This window comes from Oncorhynchus mykiss, chromosome 27 (genome assembly GCF_013265735.2).
Source record: "Oncorhynchus mykiss isolate Arlee chromosome 27, USDA_OmykA_1.1, whole genome shotgun sequence".
In the NCBI taxonomy this organism is placed as follows: domain Eukaryota; kingdom Metazoa; phylum Chordata; class Actinopteri; order Salmoniformes; family Salmonidae; genus Oncorhynchus; species Oncorhynchus mykiss.
The window spans coordinates 35,210,661-35,229,998 of NC_048591.1; the positions used below are offsets into that span (position 1 = coordinate 35,210,661).

Sequence of the window (19,338 nt, forward strand, 5' to 3'; positions counted from 1 at the left end):
AGTAGTGATGGTGACTTGCCAAAAGGACCCTTGTCGAAAAGAAGTGAATAATTTTGGCGAGTTAAACAGTTAATGTGTTGATAATAATTGGGAAGCACGGAACTCAAATGCCTTTTGTTAATGCTGCCTCAGGGTACGCGTCTCCAATTTGTTCAATGTCCAATGAAGGTCGTTGACAGCATTCTTCGTATCGGCCTGGGGCGGGATGTACACAGCCGTGGCATTAATCACTGAGAACTCTCTCGGAAGGTCAAATGGCTGACATTTGATGAGTCGACAAGTCGGGAGAGCAGAAGCTCGCAAGTTCCTGTACGTTTTCCCCATCACACCACTTGTTATTGGTTAAAAAGCAGACGCAACAGCATTTGTTCTTGCCAGAGAGAGCCCGCTTCTTATCCACTCCATGAACTGTAAACCCTGCTGGTTGTATATAATCCGTCAAGTCTCAGAATGTGATGTCCCTCTGGAAGGAGATCCTCACTCTGAGTTCGTCAACTTTATTCACTAGTAAACATTGGCGAGTAGTATGACATGAAGATGGAAAGAGATGGAGATAAAGAGACATGGAGATAGAGAGACATGGAGATAGAGAGACATGGAGATAGAGAGACATGGCGATAGAGAGACATGGAGATAAAGAGACATGGAGATAGAGAGACATGGAGATAGAGATACATGGAGATAGAGATACATGGAGATAGAGAGACATGGAGATAGAGAGACATGGAGATAGAGAGACATGGAGATAGAGAGACAGAGATAGAGAGACATGGAGATGGAGATAAAGAGACATGGAGATAAAGAGACATGGAGATAGAGAGACATGGAGATAGAGAGACATGGAGATAGAGAGACATGGAGATAGTATCAGGTTTTAGGTAAGACCCAAGTGCAGACTGTGTTGAAGTAACAATGTTTATTGCAACAACGGGCAGGCAAACGACAGGTCAGGCAGGCAGGGGTCGATAATCCAGATTAGTGGGGCCAAGGTATAGGACGGCAGGCAGGCCCATGGTCAGGTCAGGAAGAGGTCGGGAATCCAGAGTAAGGGCAAAGGCGCAGGACGTCAGGCAGGCTCAGAGTCAGGTCAGGCAAGGGTCAAAACCAGGAGGATGAGATAAAGAGAGACTGGGGAATAGCAGGGGCTGAGACAAAACGCTGGTTGACTTGAACAAACAAGACCAACTGGTACAGACTGACAGAAAACACAGGTGGGGGTTGGAGACAAGCACAAGGACAGGTGAAACAGATCAGGGTGTGACAGATAGAGAGTGATGGAGATAGAGAGACACTGAGATGTGATGCAGAGAATGATGGAAAGAGAGAAGGTGCAGTGAGATGTACTGTGGTATTGTGGTTTTATTCCTGACCTTGTGAGCTAATGAATAAGTGAGCAGGTCTGTTGGCCTCAGTAGTCAGAGGGGAGAGTTATTCAGTAGACAGAGAGGGAGAGTTATTCAGTAGACAGAGGGGAGAGTTATTCAGTAGACAGAGGAGAGAGTTATTCAGTAGATAGAGGGGAGAGTTATTCATGACATTACCTTCCATTACTCTAATATTATTTAATATACACCCAAATCCACATGGCCACCCACACACACACCCTAACCCAGACACCTACACACACACCCTAAACCAGACACCTACACACACACCCTAACCCAGACACCTACACACACACCCTAAACCAGACACCTACACACACACCCTAAACCAGACACCTACACACACACCCTAACCCAGACACCTACACACATACCCTAACCCAGACACCCACACACACACCCTAACCCAGACACCTACACACACACCCTAACCCAGACACCCACACACACAGCCTAACCCAGACACCTACACACACACCCTAACCCAGACACCTACACACACACCCTAACCCAGACACCTACACACACACACCCTAACCCAGACACCTACACACACACACCCTAACCCAGACATCCACACACACACCCTAACCCAGACACACACAAACACCCTAACCCAGACACCTACACACCCACCCTAACCCAGACACCCACACACACACCCTAACCCAGACACCTACACACACCCTAACCCAGACACCCACACACACACCTTAACCCAGACACCTACACACACACCCTAACCCAGACACCTACACACACACCCTAACACACACCCTAACCCAGACACCTACACACACACCCTAACGCAGACACCCACACACACACCCTAACCCAGACACCTACACACACCCTAACCCAGACACCTACACACACCCTAACCCAGACACCTACACACACCCTAACCCAGACACCCACACACCCAGACACCTACACACTCAAACCCAGACACCTACACACACACCCTAACCCAGACACCCACACCCTAACCCAGACACCTACACACACCCTAACACAGACACCTACACCTACACACACACCCTAACCCAGACACCTACACCTACACACACATCCTAACCCAGACACCAACACACACACCCTAACCCAGACACCCACACACACACCCTAACTCAGACACCTACAAACACACCCTAACCCAGACACCTACACACACACCCTAACCCAGACACCTACACACACACCCTAACCCAGACACCCACACACACACCCTAACCCAGACACCTACACACACCCTAACCCAGACACCTACACACACACCCTAACCCAGACACCTACACAAACCCTAACCCAGACACCTACACAAACCCTAACCCATACACCTACACACACACCCTAACCCAGACACCCACACACACCCTAACCCAGACACCTACACACACACCCTAACCCAGACACCTACACACACCCTAACCCAGACACCTACACACACACCCTTTCCCAGACACCTACACACACCCTTTCCCAGACACCTACACACACCCTAACCCAGACACTTACACACACCCTAACCCAGACACCCACACACACCCTAACCCAGACACCTACACACACACCCTAACCCAGACACCTACACACACCCTAACCCAGACACCTACACACACACCCTAACCCAGACACCTACACACACCCTAACCCAGACACCTACACACACCCTAACCCAGACACCTACACACACACCCTAACCCAGACACCTACACACACCCTAACCCAGACACCTACACACACACCCTAACATGAAATAACCTGAAGATATTTTTCTCTCTCACTTCATTCTTAACCTCTCTCCTTCCTTCTCTCTCTCTCTCGGTCTCCCCCTCTCTCTCGCTCTCAGTCTCTCCCTCTCTCCCTTGTTCCAAAGCTCAGAGGAAGAGAGAGAGAGAGAGAGAGAGAGTGAGAGAGAGGGGAACGAGAGAGTGCGAGAGAGAGAGAGCAGGCGAGAGAGTGACAGTGAGAGAGAGAACAGGCGAGAGAGAGAGAGAGAGAAGGCGAGAGAGAGAGGGCGAGAGAGTGAGAGTGAGTGACTGTTTTCCAGCCCACCCAAGCATGACCCGACCATTGAGAATGATTTAAACCGTTTTTGAGGGGCGGAGCTGGTGATTCTGCTCCATCAGAGACATGACAGGGTGTCGCATCACCATCTCAAGGTCACCCTCACTAGCTAACTGAGCTAACGTTAGCTGGCTGGGTCGCTAGCTAACGTTATGTGTATGATCTTATTCTTTGTATCTCAGACACAGTTGCTTGACTAGTAATAGCGATAGAACCTGGTGGTTAGCTACCTGCAGATTCATGCAGGTTAGTAACATCATCAGTTGCGATTATGGTCCATTGTGTAGCTAGCTAGCTAGCATACTTTTGAAAAACTGGATGATTACTTCCAGGATTACTTTTAAATTCAGGAAGGATGTTTTTGGGAAAAGTTTGACACTTCTGTTTTCTCAAGACATTCAAATCAGCATTGAAAAAAGGCACAAGTTCAAGTTTGTTCCAACTGAACGAGTCTGACCACAAGTCAGAAACCACTATGATGACACAACAACTGTGTTTGATGGATCGCGGGAAAAGAGCAGGAAAGGGCTATTGTAGGCTACAGTCCAAGCCATGTCTTCCAATGGTGTGACTGCTGTCGGCATCCAAAGATTATCCAACTTGAATAAACGCTTGGAGGTAAGGATGACAGCAGTGGTGTAGTCTACGGCGATACGGATATCACTAATTACTGATATCTACATAGCGCATAAATGTGAATCACACTGCTGCTCTCTCATTTAGCTATTTGCGCCTTAAGGATTTGTTGTGGATGTCTGTTCACATATTTAAATGTAAATTTGAATCCAAAAATGGTTGAATTCAAGAAGTTGAAGCTGCCTATTTTTATTCAACTAGGAAAGTCAGTTAAGAACAAATTCTTATTTACAATGATGGCCAAACCCGGATGGCGCTGGGCCAATTGTGCACTGTCCTATGGAACTCCCAATCACGTCCGGTTGTAATACAGCCTGGTTTCGAACCAGGGACTGTAGTGACACCTCTTGCACTGAGATGCAGTACCATAGACCACTGCACCCTATCAATCATTGTTTCTGAAACCAGTGGACAGCCAGTGAAAAATGCGCTCATGCAACAGCTGCATAGTGGGGATCCCAGCCTATGGAATAAAAGTAGAGCTTTTATTACACAATCTAATTCATGCTGAAAAAAAAGTTACATCCATAGGCCCAATGGACACATTACACTTTTTTATAAACTTAAAGAGGAAATCTGTAGTTACTACATCCATTTTTGGACTTAAAGTAGAACGTTCTAAGTTCCTCAGCGTACACATCATGGACAAACTGAAATGGTCCACCCACACAGACAGTGTGGTGAAGAAGGCACCACAGCGCCTCTTCAACCTCAGGAGGCTGAAGAAAATTTGGCTTGTCACCTAAAACCCTCACAAACTTTTACAGATGCACAATTGAGAGCATCCTGTTGGGCTGTATCACCACATGGTACGGCAACTGCATCGCCCACAACAGCAAGGCTCTCCAGAGGATGGTGCGATCTACACAGCGCATCACCGGGGACAGACTACCTGCCCTCCAGGACACCTACAGCAACCGATGTCACAGGAAGGCCAAAAAGATAATCAAGGACAACAACCACCCGATCCACTGCCTGTTCACACCGCTACCATACAAAAGGTGAGGTCAGTACAGGTGCATACAATTGGGACCGAGAGCTAACATTAGCTGGCTGGCTCGCTAGCTAATGTTACGTGTATGATCTTATTACTCATATCTCAGAGCCATTTGCTTTGCTAGTTATAGCCTAACGTTGGCTAGCTAACATTGAACCTGGTTGGCTAGCTACCTGCAGATTCACGCAGGGTTGTATCGTCATGAGTTGGGATTATGATTCATTGTTTACCTAGCTAGCTAGCTAGCTACATGTCTTAACAAAATACTCAATTATGCAAGTAACCATTTCAAAAGAATGTCACCGGGACAACTGTTCATAGACGTAGCTGCTCCGATTTCAGAGCACTCTTGTCGAATTTATGAACGCTCAACACCCGTTGAATGTGGCCGGTGTCAGTAAATGTTGGCAAAAAAGCCTAACCAGCTCTGCTAGGGTAAGTAAAATGGTCAGTGAGCTGTTTTCTCATTTTTGTCTAGAAGTAGCTTGCAAGCTAGCCAACGTTAGCCAAATGTTAGCTTTGGTGCTTGACTGTTGTTGTTAGGACAGAACGCTCAAATCAACACTTAAAGAGATGTGTGGGGCTAAAGCTTAAGAGGGTGTGAATGATGCTGAATGGGTGTAGACAAAGAAGAGCTCTCCAGGAGGTACCAACATATTCAAAGGCCATTTTACCAAAAGTGAGTTTACAAGTTTAATAACTTTCAAAGCAGAATTACTTTCCCATTGTTTACTCAAATGCACTATTTGATATACCATTTTGTAGCTCTGTGTCTCAGCTTTTATCCAATGTAAAAAAAAAAACAATTTCAAAATTTGATACAGAAGACCTTTTTTTACGTTACAGCCTTATTCCAAAATGGATTAAATAAATGTTTTTCTTCAACAATCTACACACAATACCCCATAATGACAAAGTGAAGACAGGTTTTAATATTTTTTTTCAAACAGATTAAATTAAAAAACAGAAATACCTTATTTACACAAGTATTCAGATCCTTTGGTATGAGACTCGAAATTGAGTTCAGGTGTATCCTGTTTCCATTCATCACCCTTGATATGTCTCTACAACTTGATTGGAGTCCACCTGTGATAAATTTAATTGATTGGACATTTGGAAAGGCACACACCTGTCCCACAGTTGACAGTGCATGTCAGCGCAAAAGCCAAGCCCTGAGGTCGAAGGAATTGTCCTTAGAGCTCCAAGACAGGATTGTGTCAAGGCACAGATCTGGGGAAGGGTACCAACATATTTCTGCAGCATTGAAGGTCCCCAAGAACATAATGGCCTCCATTATTCTTAAATGGAAGAAGTTTGGAACGACCAAGACTCTTCCAGAGCTGACCACTCGGCCAAACTGAACAATCATGGGAGAAGGACCTTGACCAAGAACCTGATGGTCACTGACAGAGCTCCAGAGTTCATCTGTGGAGATGGGAAAACCTATCAGAAGGACAACCATCTCTGCAGCACTCCACCAATCAGGCCTTTATTGTAGAGTGGCCAGACGGAAGCCACTCCTCAGTAAAAGGCACATGACAGCCACTTCGTGTTTTACAAAAGGCACTTAATGGACTCTCAGACCATGAGAAACTAGACGATCTGGTCTTCCAAAAGGACAATGACCCTAAGCACACTGTCAAGACAATACAGGAGTGGATTCAGGACAAGTCTCTGAATGTCCCGAACTTGAACACGATCGAGCATCTCTGGAGAGACCTGAAAATAGCTGTGTGGTGACGCTCCCCATCCAACCTGACAGAGCTTGAGAGGATCTACAGATAAGAATGGGAGAAACTCCCCAAATACAGGTGTGCCAAGCTTGTAGTGCCATACCCAAGACGACCCGAGGCTGTAATCGCAGACCCAACTGAGTAAAGGGTCTGAATACTTGTAAATGTAATATTTTTGTTTTATATTTTTAATACATTTGAACAAATGTCTGAACCTGTTTTTGCTTTGTCATTACGGGTGGTACATGTAAATTGTTGAGGGATTTAAAAAAACATTCAAATCAATTTTAGAATAAGGCTGTAACGTAACAACGTGGAAAAAGTCAAGGGGACTGAATACTTTACGAATGCACTGTATATTCAAAATGCATACTGCCTCCAGCTCATTACAAAGTGGTGTGTGATGCTCTGAAGCGTGCCTAGTTACCTATGGACTTGAATGGGAAGTGCTCTTCAATTACCAGTTGAGAAATGAAAATAGTAGCTATTTTTAATCATGAGCACGTTTTAGTTTTTTACGGCCACGGTGTTGCGATTGCCTTTAGAATCTTTGCAAAATGATTGTGCTAGTTAAATCATGTTTCACTCCAACAGCAACCAAAAGCTGTCTAAGTTGTGTCAGCAGCTCTCGCGCTTCATCTGCTGGTATTTACAGTATATCAATGAATAGGCTAAAATGCATTATTTCGTAATGGTATTTTTATTTTGTCCCAGACAATTTCATTTAGCGGCTTAATATTTTTTTTTGTGGCCGAAAGCTGACTATTACTGGCTAACGGAAACCATGGTTTGTGTGTGTGTGTGTGTGTCTGTGTGAGAGAGAGTGAGAGGAAGAATGTGTGTGCAGGTGTGTGTGTGTGTGTGGGTGAGGGATTAAGAAAGCAGTATGCACACGTACACACGCACGCACACACCACATATTATAAAGAAGAAAAACAAGACGTCAACTTTAGAAAATGTATTAAGTAGATTAGGCATGTAGTCATTGTGATGCGATGTGTCTGCTAGAGGAAACAACAATGAACCCTGTGAGGAATGAACTGCAAGATAGAGAGAGAGAGGGCAGGAGAGAGAACTAAATAAAAAGAGTGGGTGAGAGAGAGACAGGGAGACAGGGAGGAACAGAGAGAGAGAGAGTGAGGAAGGGAGAGAGAGAGAGAGAGAGACTGTAAAGGTCTAAGTATAGGACTGTGTGTGAGAGAGAGATACTCCTTCTCAGACTGCAGTGATCACTGCAGCAGGGAAACAGAGACTGACACTGAATACAAATGATCCTATAGACATTCAATACACTCACAACACAGTATACCAATATACTTAGAAACCCCAAATCACAACACACACACAATCACAAGCACTCATACTCAATCCAGAAATGGAACCACCTAGCTACAGACTGTATTGATCCAGAAATGAGACCTCTCATTTCTGGATCAATACAGACTGTATTGATCCAGAAATGAGACCACCTAGCTACAGACTGTATTGATCCAGAAATGAGACCGCCTAGCTACAGACTGCATTGATCCAGAAATGAGACCGCCTAGCTACAGACTGTATTGATCCAGAAATGAGACGACCTATCTGTATTTTAGAGAATAGGCTTCATATAGAGGTGGACTGGTAGTGGGGTGATTTAAAATCTCTCTAGGGTACGTGGGACGCTAGCGTCCCATCTGGCCAACATCCAGTGAGGTTGCAGAGCGCCAAATTCAATTACAGAAATACTCATTATAAAAATTCAGAAAACAAAACATATTTTACATAGGTTTAAAGATGAACTTCTTGTTAAACCAACCACAGTGTCTAATTTATAAAATGTTTTTCCCGCAAAAGCATACCTGGCCCAGAACATACCTAGCCCAGAACATAGCCCAGTTGACAAATTATTACAAACAGTAACCAGCCAAGCAGAAGCGTTACAAAACTCAGTGCTAGAGATAAAATTAATCCCTTACCTTTGATGATCTTCATATGGTGGCAATTAGAAGACATTCATTTACTCAATAAATGTTCCTTTTGTTCGATGAAGTCTCTTTATATCCAAAAACCTCACTTTTGTTAGCGCGTTTTCTTCAGTAATCCACAGGCTCAAACTCAGTCAAAACAATCAGACAAAAAAATCCCAATTGTATCTGTAAAGTTCATAGAAACATGTCAAACGATGTTTATATTCAATCCTCAGGTTGTTTTTTAGCCTAAATTATCTATAATATTTCAACCGGACAATAACGTCATCATACTAAAAGGTAAACAAGAAATGCACATGCACCTGAAAAAGCTCTGCGACATGTTAGGGTCCACTCGTTCAGACTGGTCTTACTCCCTCATTTATAAGAGTACAAGCCTGAAACAATTTCTAAAGACTGTTGACATCTAGTGGAAGGCATAGGAACTGCAAATGGAGTCCTAAGTCAATGGATACTGTAATGGCATTGTATAGAAAACTACAAAACCCAAAAAAAACTACTTCTTGAATGGATTTTTCTCAGGTTTTCGCCTGCTAGATCAGTTCTGTTATACTCACAGACACTATTATAACAGTTTTGGAAACTTTGGAGTGCTTTCTATCCAAATCTACCAGTTATATGCGTATCATATCTTTTGGGCATGCTTTTCATCCAAAATTCCGAATGCTGCCTCCTACCCTAGAGAGGTTAAATTGCTAACGTTGGCTTTAGAATAACGTTGGGTATAGAATAACATTGGCTATAGAATAACATTGGCTATAGAATAACGTTCGCTATAGAATAACATTGGCTATAGAATAACATTGGCTATAGAATAACATTGGCTATAGAATAACATAGGCTATAGAATAACATTGGCTATAGAATAACGTTGGCTATAGAATAACATTGGCCATACAATAACATTGGCTATAGAATAACATTGGCTAATGAATAAGTATGAGATTAGCATATAATTGTGGGACGGTTATTACTCCCATTCACACATGGGGACAGGGGGACAAGCAGGTGTGTGTATGATTATGTGTGTGTATGTATGTGTGTGTGTGTGTGTGTGTCTGCCATTACGAGGGCTGAGGCTGGAATTGGACTGTCACTCAAACTCATGGAGATTAGTGGGAGTCGACAGGTGATTTCAAGTGAGAGGGAGGGAGAGAGAGGTGGAGAAAAACAGAGTGAGGGGGAGGAGAGGGAGGGAGAGAGAGAAAGAGGAGAGAGAGAGAGGTGGAGAGAAACAGACAGAATGGGAGGAGAGAGAGGGAGAGAGAGAGGTGGAGAGAAACAGAGAGAGAGGGGAGGAGAGTTAGATAGAGGGCTGGAGACAGGTCAAATTCAGAAGACAAATCACCCGGTCCTCATTCAATGTTCTCTTCCCTCAGGTAATGGAACATTGACTTGTACCACAAACACACGTTCAAGCACGCATGTACCCATACACACACGAAGTTACTTTCTCAAAAAAAGCAAGTGCCACTCCTTGAGAGCTTGGAGATTATTCAAATGTTACAGTATAGAGGTAATGCAGAGTGTGTGTCTGTCTGTCTGTCTGTCTGTCTGTCTGTCTGTCTGTCTGTCTGTCTGTCTGTCTGTCTGTCTGTCTGTCTGTCTGTCTGTGTGTGTGTGTGTCTGTGTGTGTGTGTGTGTGTGTGTGTGTGTGTGTGTGTACATGTGTGTGTGTGCCTAATGCACAGAACACAGGCAGCTGATCATGTAAGGCTGATGTAAAGCTACATAATATGTCCATTAGCCTCAGAAAACCCGAAAAAGCCCAGGTACCGGATTCCTGAGTGTGAGTGAGTAAAACAGTGTTGACCTGTGTGTGTGTCAGAGTGTCAGTGAGAGAAAGAGAATGTGATAAAGTGAATCGGCCCATTAGTCTGTCGAAAAAGTACCTTCCACGTACTAAAATACTCTGGTTAAGTGGTAGACACTGTACCTGCTGAAGGTCGGTCTCTCTCTCTCTCTCTCTCTCTCTCGCTTTCTCTCTCTCTCTCTCGCTTTCTCTCTCTCTCTGCATGCTGGGAGTGTTTGGTGCATGCTGGGAATTGTTTGAGCGAGTGCTAGTGCGAGTGTTGTGTAGAGTTAGATATCCTGGGTTTTCTTTCAGTTTTCCATTTCTTGGTGATATCCCTTTTCTTCTATGCATGTGGTAGCAGTGGTGGTATTTCTTAAAGAAGAGTGCCTTGTTGATCGTATAGTTGAGCATGGCGTACTTCTTAAAGGTATGTTAATTCAAGTTACGGCGCTTTTTTCTCCGTCAACAAGGGTAACGATTTCGAATGTATCACCGTTTATTCCCAATGAGCTATTGGAGCGCGAGTTATTGCGGTTTGGGAAGTTTGCAAGTTCAATTAAGATTGTCCTGTTGGGTTGCAAACAGCCTCAGAAAACCTGAATAAGCCCAGGTACCGGATTCCTGAGTGTGGGTGGGAAATGTTTTGCAGCAGAAAAATATTGTTGTAGAAGGTAAGGATGGATCTGAAGAGCCATTTCCTCAGACTGGTGAGGAGTTGCACAGTACGAGTGCTGGGGTACAGGAGGGGGTTCATGTAGAGCTAGGCTCCCAGGTAGTGGAGAGATGCCCACTACGAGTAATGGGGTACAGGAGGGGGTTCATGTAGAGCTAGGCTCCCAGGTAGTGGAGGAAATGCCCACTACGAGTAATGGGGTACAGGGGGGGGGGGGTTCATGTAGAGCTAGGCTCCCAGTTGGAGGAAGAGATTCCCACTACGAGTAATGGGGTTCAGCTGGGGCTAGTCTCCCAGGTAGTGGAGGAGATGCCTGGTACGAGTGATGGGGTGCAAGTGGGGAGTGTTGAAAGTGATGTGGTAGAGGGGAGCCAGGGGTCTGTGGACTCAGTTGATGAGGATCAGGAGAAGGATATGGATATCTCTCCTGATATGATAGCAGCTGGTGAGGGCTCAATTTACAATCTAGAGGGGGTAAATGGGTTTCTGGATCAGACTTTTGGGAAATCTGTGAAATTGTCAGATTTTTTTGATGTTGATAATTTTGTGCGGTCAGCTGTGATGCTACAGAAGACGGTGGGGTTAGACCAGTTGAGTGAGTAGTGTTACTGATGTCACAGCAGCAAAAGGTAATGGGAAACATGGTCAGGTTAAGAGAACATTAAAACAATGATGATGATCATGCCTCATAGGGTGTTTATTTTTTATCTTTGTCTGGTTTCTCTGTGGTTTCTTCTGCTTTTCCTTTCTCTTTTCTATGGAGTGGGTTCTCTCAATATTAATGGGGGAAGGGACAGGAATAAGAGGCCTTGGGTATTAGAAGTAATACAACAGAAAAGGCTTAATGTAGTTTTTCTACAGGAGACACATAGTGATGAGGCTAATGAGGTTAACGGGTATGTGGTGGGAGGGTCAGCATATACTCAGTCATGGTACTAATTTCAGTGCTGGGGTGGCAATTTTGTTTTCCTCAGGCTTAGGGGTGACTGTGGTATCTACAACATATATTTATTGGTCAAGGTGGATGTTATGTTTTTATTTTTTATTTTTTAATGTTTATGCTCCTAATGAGGGTACAGAGCATATTGTTGTTTTTGATAAAATAAAGGAAACCTTAAAACAGTGTGACCAAGAAGGGTGTATGGTTTTAGGGGGGGACTGGAATTGTACAGTAGATTTTACAGTTGACCGCACCGCTGAAGAACCTCACCTGTGGTCAGCCACTTGCCTGTCTGGTCTATTAACTGAGTTTGAGCTTTCTGATGTGTGGAGAGTAAGGAATGCAAAAGTTAGGCAGTACACATGGCTAAAAGTTAATGAAGGTCATGTCAGTACAGCAAGGTTAGACAGGTTGTCGGTTAGACAGGTTGTATGTACAGTATCTGAGCATTACTGTAGTAGGGTTTGAAGGTTAGACAGGTTGTATGTATCTGAGCATTACTGTAGTAGGGTTGGAAGGTTAGACAGGTTGTATGTATCTGAGCACTACTGTAGTAGGGTTGGAAGGTTAGACAGGTTGTATGTATCTGACCATTACTGTAGAAGGGTTGGAAGGTTAGACAGGTTGTATGTATCTGAGCGTTACTGTAGAAGGGTTGGAAGGTTAGACAGGTTGTATGTATCTGAGCGTTACTGTAGTAGGGTTGGAAGGTTAGACAGGTTGTATGTATCTGACCATTACTGTAGAAGGGTTGGAAGGTTAGACAGGTTGTATGTATCTGACCATTGCTGTAGTAGGGTTTGAAGGTTAGACAGGTTGTATGTATCTGACCATTACTGTAGAAGGGTTGGAAGGTTAGACAGGTTGTATGTATCTGAGCGTTACTGTAGTAGGGTTGGAAGGTTAGACAGGTTGTATGTATCTGACCATTACTGTAGAAGGGTTGGAAGGTTAGACAGGTTGTATGTATCTGAGCGTTACTGTAGTAGGGTTGGAAGGTTAGACAGGTTGTATGTATCTGACCACTACTGTAGTAGGGTTGGAAGGTGTGACATTACTCCTGTAGGTTTCTCTGACCACCATATTGTTACTGTTGATATTCACTTGTCCTGTCCATGAAGGTCATCATCTTACTGGTATTTTATTGTTAAATTGTTACATGATGTCATGTTTTGTGAAAGGTTTTTGTTGTTTTGGGAAAAATGGAGGGTTACAAAAGGGAATTTTGAGTCCTTGAGACAATGGTGGGAGGTTGGGAAGGCCCACATACAAGTATTTTGGTAGGTATACTGCTCTGTCTCGTAATGAAGTTAAAGAGACTATCAGGGCCCTTGAACAGGACATCAAATCTATTGAATTGAAGCTGCTCACTCATAATGACCCTGGATTAGTCATGAATTTACAGGACAAGAGACATGAACTGTGGTCGTTTCTACATGAAAGAGTGAAGGGTGCCTTGATTAGGTCTCGTTTCGCTTCCCTCGAGGATATGGATGCTCCTAGTGCTTTAAAAAAAACCTAGGACAGTCGACATTGCAACGTAAACAGATGGTCTGCCTTCTTCTCCCTGATGGGATGGTGACCACAGATGACAGTGAAATGCATCAACATGCCGGGGCCTTTATAAAAGTCCCCCCTTATCTCAGCTCACTGTTCACCACTGGAACGAACTACAAAAATCTCTGAAACTGGAAACACTTATCTCCCTCACTAGCTTTAAGCACCAGCTGTCAGAGCAGCTCACAGATTACTGCACCTGTACATAGCCCACCTATAATTTAGCCCAAACAACTACCTCTTTCCCTACTGTATTTATTTTATTTTATTTATTTATTTATTTTGCTCCTTTGCACCCCATTATTCTACTTTGCACATTCTTCCACTGCAAATCTACCATTCCAGTGTTTTACTTGCTTTATTGTCACGTTCTGACCTTTATTCCTTTGTTTTATCTTTATTTAGTATGGTCAGGGCGTGAGTTGGGGTGGGCAGTCTATGTTAGTTTTTCTATATTTTCTATTTCTGTGTTTGGCCTGATAAGGTTCTCAATCGGAGGCAGCTGTCTATCGTTGTCCCTGATTGAGAACCATATTTAGGTAGCCTGTTTTCCTTTGTGTTTTGTGTGTGGTTATTTTCAGTCTTTGTGTGTCTGCACCAGATAGATGTTTCGGTTGTTACTTTGTTGTTTTGTATTTATGAAGTGTTCAGTTTCTTATTAAAAAGATGAACACTAACCACGCTGCGCTTTGGTCCTCTTCTTCTTCCACCGACTACAACCCTTACATATATTGTATTTACTTTGCCACCATGGCCTTTTTTTTGCCTTTACCTCCCGCATCTCACCTCATTTGCTCACATTGTATATAGACTTGTTTCTACTGTATTATTGACTGTATGTTTGTTTTACTCCATGTGTAACTCTGTGTCGTATGTGTCGAATTGCTTTGCTTTATCTTGGCCAGGTCGCAATTGTAAATGAGAACTTGTTCTCAACTAGCCTACCTGGTTAAATAAAGGTGTTCTCAACTAGCCTACCTGGTTAAATAAAGGTGTTCTCAACTTGCCTACCTGGTTAAATAAAGGTGTTCTCAACTGGCCTACCTGGTTAAATAAAGGTGTTCTCAACTGGCCTACCTGGTTAAATAAAGGTGTTCTCAACTAGCCTAAAGGTGAAATAAAAAAATAAAATAAGGCGGAGGATTGTGACTCTGTGTACTGAACAGTTGTTACACGGTCTTCCTCAATTTGGACCTGAGCAGAGAGCTGCTTTGGACTCTGACATTACTCTGCAGGAGCTGTCCACAGTGGTTATGCAGCTCTCATCAGGCCAAGCCCCTGGCATCAATGGTTTACCATCTGATTTCTATAAGCACTTTTGGGGGTCTATTGGGGAGGATTTTTATGAAGTGGTGTTTGAATCTTTTCATGAGGGTTCTCTTCCTGTATCCTGTCAACGTGTGGTGCTTTCACTCTTGCCAAAAAAGGGGGATTTGGCTCTCATAAACAATTGGAGACCTGTTGCTTTGCTATGCGCAGAATATAAAATTGTTTCTAAATGTCTCTCAAACAGGTTGAAAGAGTGTCTGGGATTGTTGATCCACAAGGACCAGTCCTACTGTGTACCTGATCGCTCTATTGTTGACAACTTGTTTCTAATAAGAGATGTTTTAGACATTTGTAAACTGTCTGATGTAAATGTGGGTTTACTTTCTTTGGATCAGGAGAAGGCTTTTGATCGTGTGGACCACCAGTACTTGTTTAAAACAATGAAAGCCTTTGGGTTTGGGGATGTTTTTTTGTCTTGGATGAATTTACTGTATGCTGGGACCTCGTGTATGGTGAAGGTGGGGGGTGGTTTGAGTTGCCCCATCCCTGTCCAAAGGGGCACCAGGCAGGGATGACCAATTTCAGGGCAGTTATATAGTCTGGCGATTGAACCAATGCTTTGTTTTTTAAGAGCGAAGCTTACTGGTTTCTCTGTGCCAGGTGTAATGAAGGGTCCCACGATAGCACTGTCTGTGTATGCAGATGACGTGACAGTTTTTATTACAGGGGGTGAGGGGGCCTCCTTAGCTAGAGTCAATTGGGGAAAGACTGAAGCACCGTGGGCAGGTCAGCTTCAGATGGGGTCCACTCCACGGTTACCAGGGGGGCTTCAGTGGGGCAGAGATGGGATGAAGACTTTTTTTTTTTTTTCTAAACTCCAATGTCTTTCAGAAAAAGAACTGGGAGGGTGTAGTGGAGAAAGTGTGTGCCAGACTGTCAAGGTGGAAATGGGTGCTGCCCCAGCTGTCTTATAGGGGAAGGGTACTGGTAGCTAATAATCTTGCTGCCTCAACCCTGTGGCACAGACTAATGATTTTGCAGCCACCAAAGGGTCTGATACAACAGCTTCAGAGGACCCATGTCAATTTCTTCTGGTCTGGACAACACTGGATTAAAGCTGCAGCCCTGTACCTGCCACTGCACGAGGGTGGGCAAGGCCTGGTGGACATTTCCTCTAGAATCATGGCTTTCCGGCTTCAAGCAGCCCAGAGACTGTTGTACAGTTACGGTTCTAGCAGCCCAGAGACTGTTGTACAGTGACGGTTCTAGCAGCCCAGAGACTGTTGTACAGTGACGGCTCTAGCGGCCCAGAGACTGTTGTACAGTGACGGTTCTAGCAGCCCAGAGACTGTTGTGTAGTGACGGTTCTAGCAGCCCAGAGACTGTTGTACAGTGACGGTTCTAGCAGCCCAGAGACTGTTGTGTAGTGACGGTTCTAGCAGCCCAGAGACTGTTGTACAGTGACGGTTCTAGCAGCCCAGAGACTGTTGTACAGTGACGGCTCTAGCAGCCCAGAGACTGTTGTACAGTGACGGTTCTAGCAGCCCAGAGACTGTTGTACAGTGACGGCTCTAGCAGCCCAGAGACTGTTGTACAGTGACGGTTCTAGCAGCCCAGAGACTGTTGTGTAGTGACGGTTCTAGCAGCCCAGAGACTGTTGTGTAGTGACGGTTCTAGCAGCCCAGAGACTGTTGTACAGTGACGGTTCTAGCAGCCCAGAGACTGTTGTACAGTGACGGTTCTAGCAGCCCAGAGACTGTTGTACAGTGACGGCTCTAGCAGCCCAGAGACTGTTGTACAGTGACGGTTCTAGCTGGGTTGACACAGCCTACACACTGATGAGGAGGTGGCTGTTTGGGCTTAGACAAACACCTTTTCCTCTTAAAGCTGGAGGGGGGTGATTTGCCTGGCCTGACTCCATTTTATGAGTCTGTTATGCAGGCTTGGAGTTCTTGTCAAGTCCCGTAAGGCCGACAACCCACCAGGGATGTGACTCTTTTTCACAACACTGCCATCCAGTCCCGTGTTCTGGGTTCAGCTAGCCTACGTTCATGCCTGTTAGGCGTGGGGTGTACTAAGCTGGGTCATCTGATGCGGAACAGGAATAGATTGTTGGAGGAGCTGGGAGAAAGAGCGGGGATCCGATCATCTCGCCTACTAAGGAAGGTCATCGCTGAGGTCTGTGACTCCTTGCTAATGCTTAATCTGCAGTATGTGACTGATACTTCCAAATCTGATCGGTGGAAGGAGGGTCTGGATTATGTGTTCCCTGCACTGATTGTTAGTGCTGCAGCGGGGGCATTCGAGGAGGACGTGGGGATGCTGCTTTCCTTCGATACCACGGAGCTGGGGGCGTTCAAGGAGGTGGGAACGAAGGCCATGTACAGAATATGTGTAAAGGTGTCCCATGCCTCTTCCCTGAAGGGTAAAAGGCTGTTGGCAATCATTATACAAACTGCCTATTGATAAGAGGACAGCTGACCTCCAATGGAGGATAATACATGGATCCATAGCCACCAATATGTATCTGGTACACCTGGATCCTACTGTTGGGGAGGGGTGTCCATTCTGTGCTGAGTCTGAAACTCGGGTACATTTGTTTTTACTGTGTCCCAGGTTGGTTGGCATGATTGAACTGATCACTAATTGGTTCTCAGCATTGGGAGAGGTTTTCTCTTCCCAACTGCATATATTTGGGCCAAAGTACAGGTTTAGTCAAAAGGGTGTAGTTGTGTTGCTTAATTTTGTGTTAGGGGCAGCAAAATCAGCGATATGGAAGACCCGAAAGAACAGTATTCGGGGACAGGGGTCTGTGGATGTGGTGGGAATGCTAGAGGGAATGTTGGCAGCAAGACTGAGTGTTGAGTTTGCCTACTATTTATCTGTTTATGAGTATATGGAGTATTCAGAGGCTGTTGTGTTTAGTTACTGTGGAGGAGTAATTGGAGTTGTGTTTTTAATTGATGTGTAACTATGGTTTTGCATGAGTATGTATTGTGTGGTGGGCTCCAGACCCAATAAAGAATATTTTAACACGTCAGAGAAATCTCTCTCTCTCTCTCTCTCCTCTCTCTCTCTCTCTCTCTCTCTCTCTCTCTCTCTCTCTCTCTCTCTCTCTCTCTCTCTCTCTCTCTCTCTCTCTCTCTCTCTCTCTCTCTCTCTCTCTCTCTCTCTCTCTCTCTCTCTCTCTCTCTCTCTCTCTCTCTCTCTCTCTCTCTCTCTCTCTCTCTCTCTCTCTCTCTCTCTCTCTCTCTCTCTCTCTCTCTCTCTCTCTCTCTCTCTCTCTCTCTCTCTCTCTCTCTCTCTCTCTCTCTCTCTCTCTCTCTCCTCTCTCTCTCAGATGTTCTCCCTAAAGGTATGTGGATGGTGGACATTAATATTTCACTAAACTGCATTCTGAGGTTATCAATAATAAAATGCTATATTCTTATAAATATTCTAAAAATAAAGCATGACTTTTTCCCCCGTTGAAGCATTAAAGTTTAATATGCAGCAAACCGCCAGTCTCCCACACAAAATGAAGGCTGACCAAGGGGTCATACTTAGTGTGTTGTTGTGTGTGTGTGTTTCTTTGACACATCTTTCTCTCCCCTCTCACACTGGACACCAGTGTATGTCACAATAGTACAATAGAGAGAAGCTGTCTGACACTGAGTCAACTGGTTGGAATCACAACACTCAGTATGACCAACAGTTTCTGACACAGGACAAACACACTCTGACATTAGAGACAGATGGGTTGGCAGACACACAGACAAGCACTCATACACATGCACCCATACACTGTCACACACACACTCACCGTGGTGAGATGTCGCAGCCCTGCTGCATGAAGGCCCCCAGTGAGAACCAGAGTGAATTGAAGATGCCAAACTCATTGGGTGGCTGGTCAGTGGGGCCTGGCTCAGTAGAGCCTTCCTCTGGCTCCTCTGCATGCCACTCATATGGACTGAAGCGACTCACCTGGGGACAGAGGAAAGGGGCTGGTTACAAGGTGTCCAGGCTTTTATTCTAGCCCAGCTCTACCCATCTGATTCAACTGATTGTGGTCACACACACACTCACCAGAAACAGCACCACACTGACCCCTATGTAAGCGAAGACGATGCACATCCAGATCTCGTAGGCCAGAGGGTCCAGGAAGGAGAACACTCCAGGTTTAGACTTCTGGGGCTTCTTGATCATGATGGAGATCCCCAAGGACATGAAGGGCTTAGAGAAGTCTATCACCTCCTCACGTACCAGGGTTATAGTCAGAGGGGCGACCGCTATCTCTGCTTTCTACAGGATGGGGTGAAGGGCGGGGGGTGGGG

At 44.8% G+C, this 19,338-nt stretch overlaps 1 protein-coding gene across 8 annotated transcripts in view; it reads right to left on the reverse strand.

Annotated features, from left to right (window-relative positions):
- LOC110507210 (glutamate receptor 4) overlaps positions 1-19,338 on the reverse strand; it is a 161,386-nt gene that overhangs the window by 41,429 nt on the left and 100,619 nt on the right. For all 8 annotated transcript variants that reach the window (XR_005040098.1, XM_036965801.1, XM_036965797.1 and 5 more), the window contains exons 12-13: positions 19,091-19,306; positions 18,828-18,988 (exon numbers count right to left, since the gene is read on the reverse strand). Coding sequence is in view for 7 of the 8 variants with exons in the window: in XM_036965801.1 (XP_036821696.1) it covers positions 18,828-18,988; positions 19,091-19,306 (377 nt within the window). In the remaining variant the exon portion in view is untranslated. The remainder of the gene's footprint in view (positions 1-18,827; positions 18,989-19,090; positions 19,307-19,338) is intronic.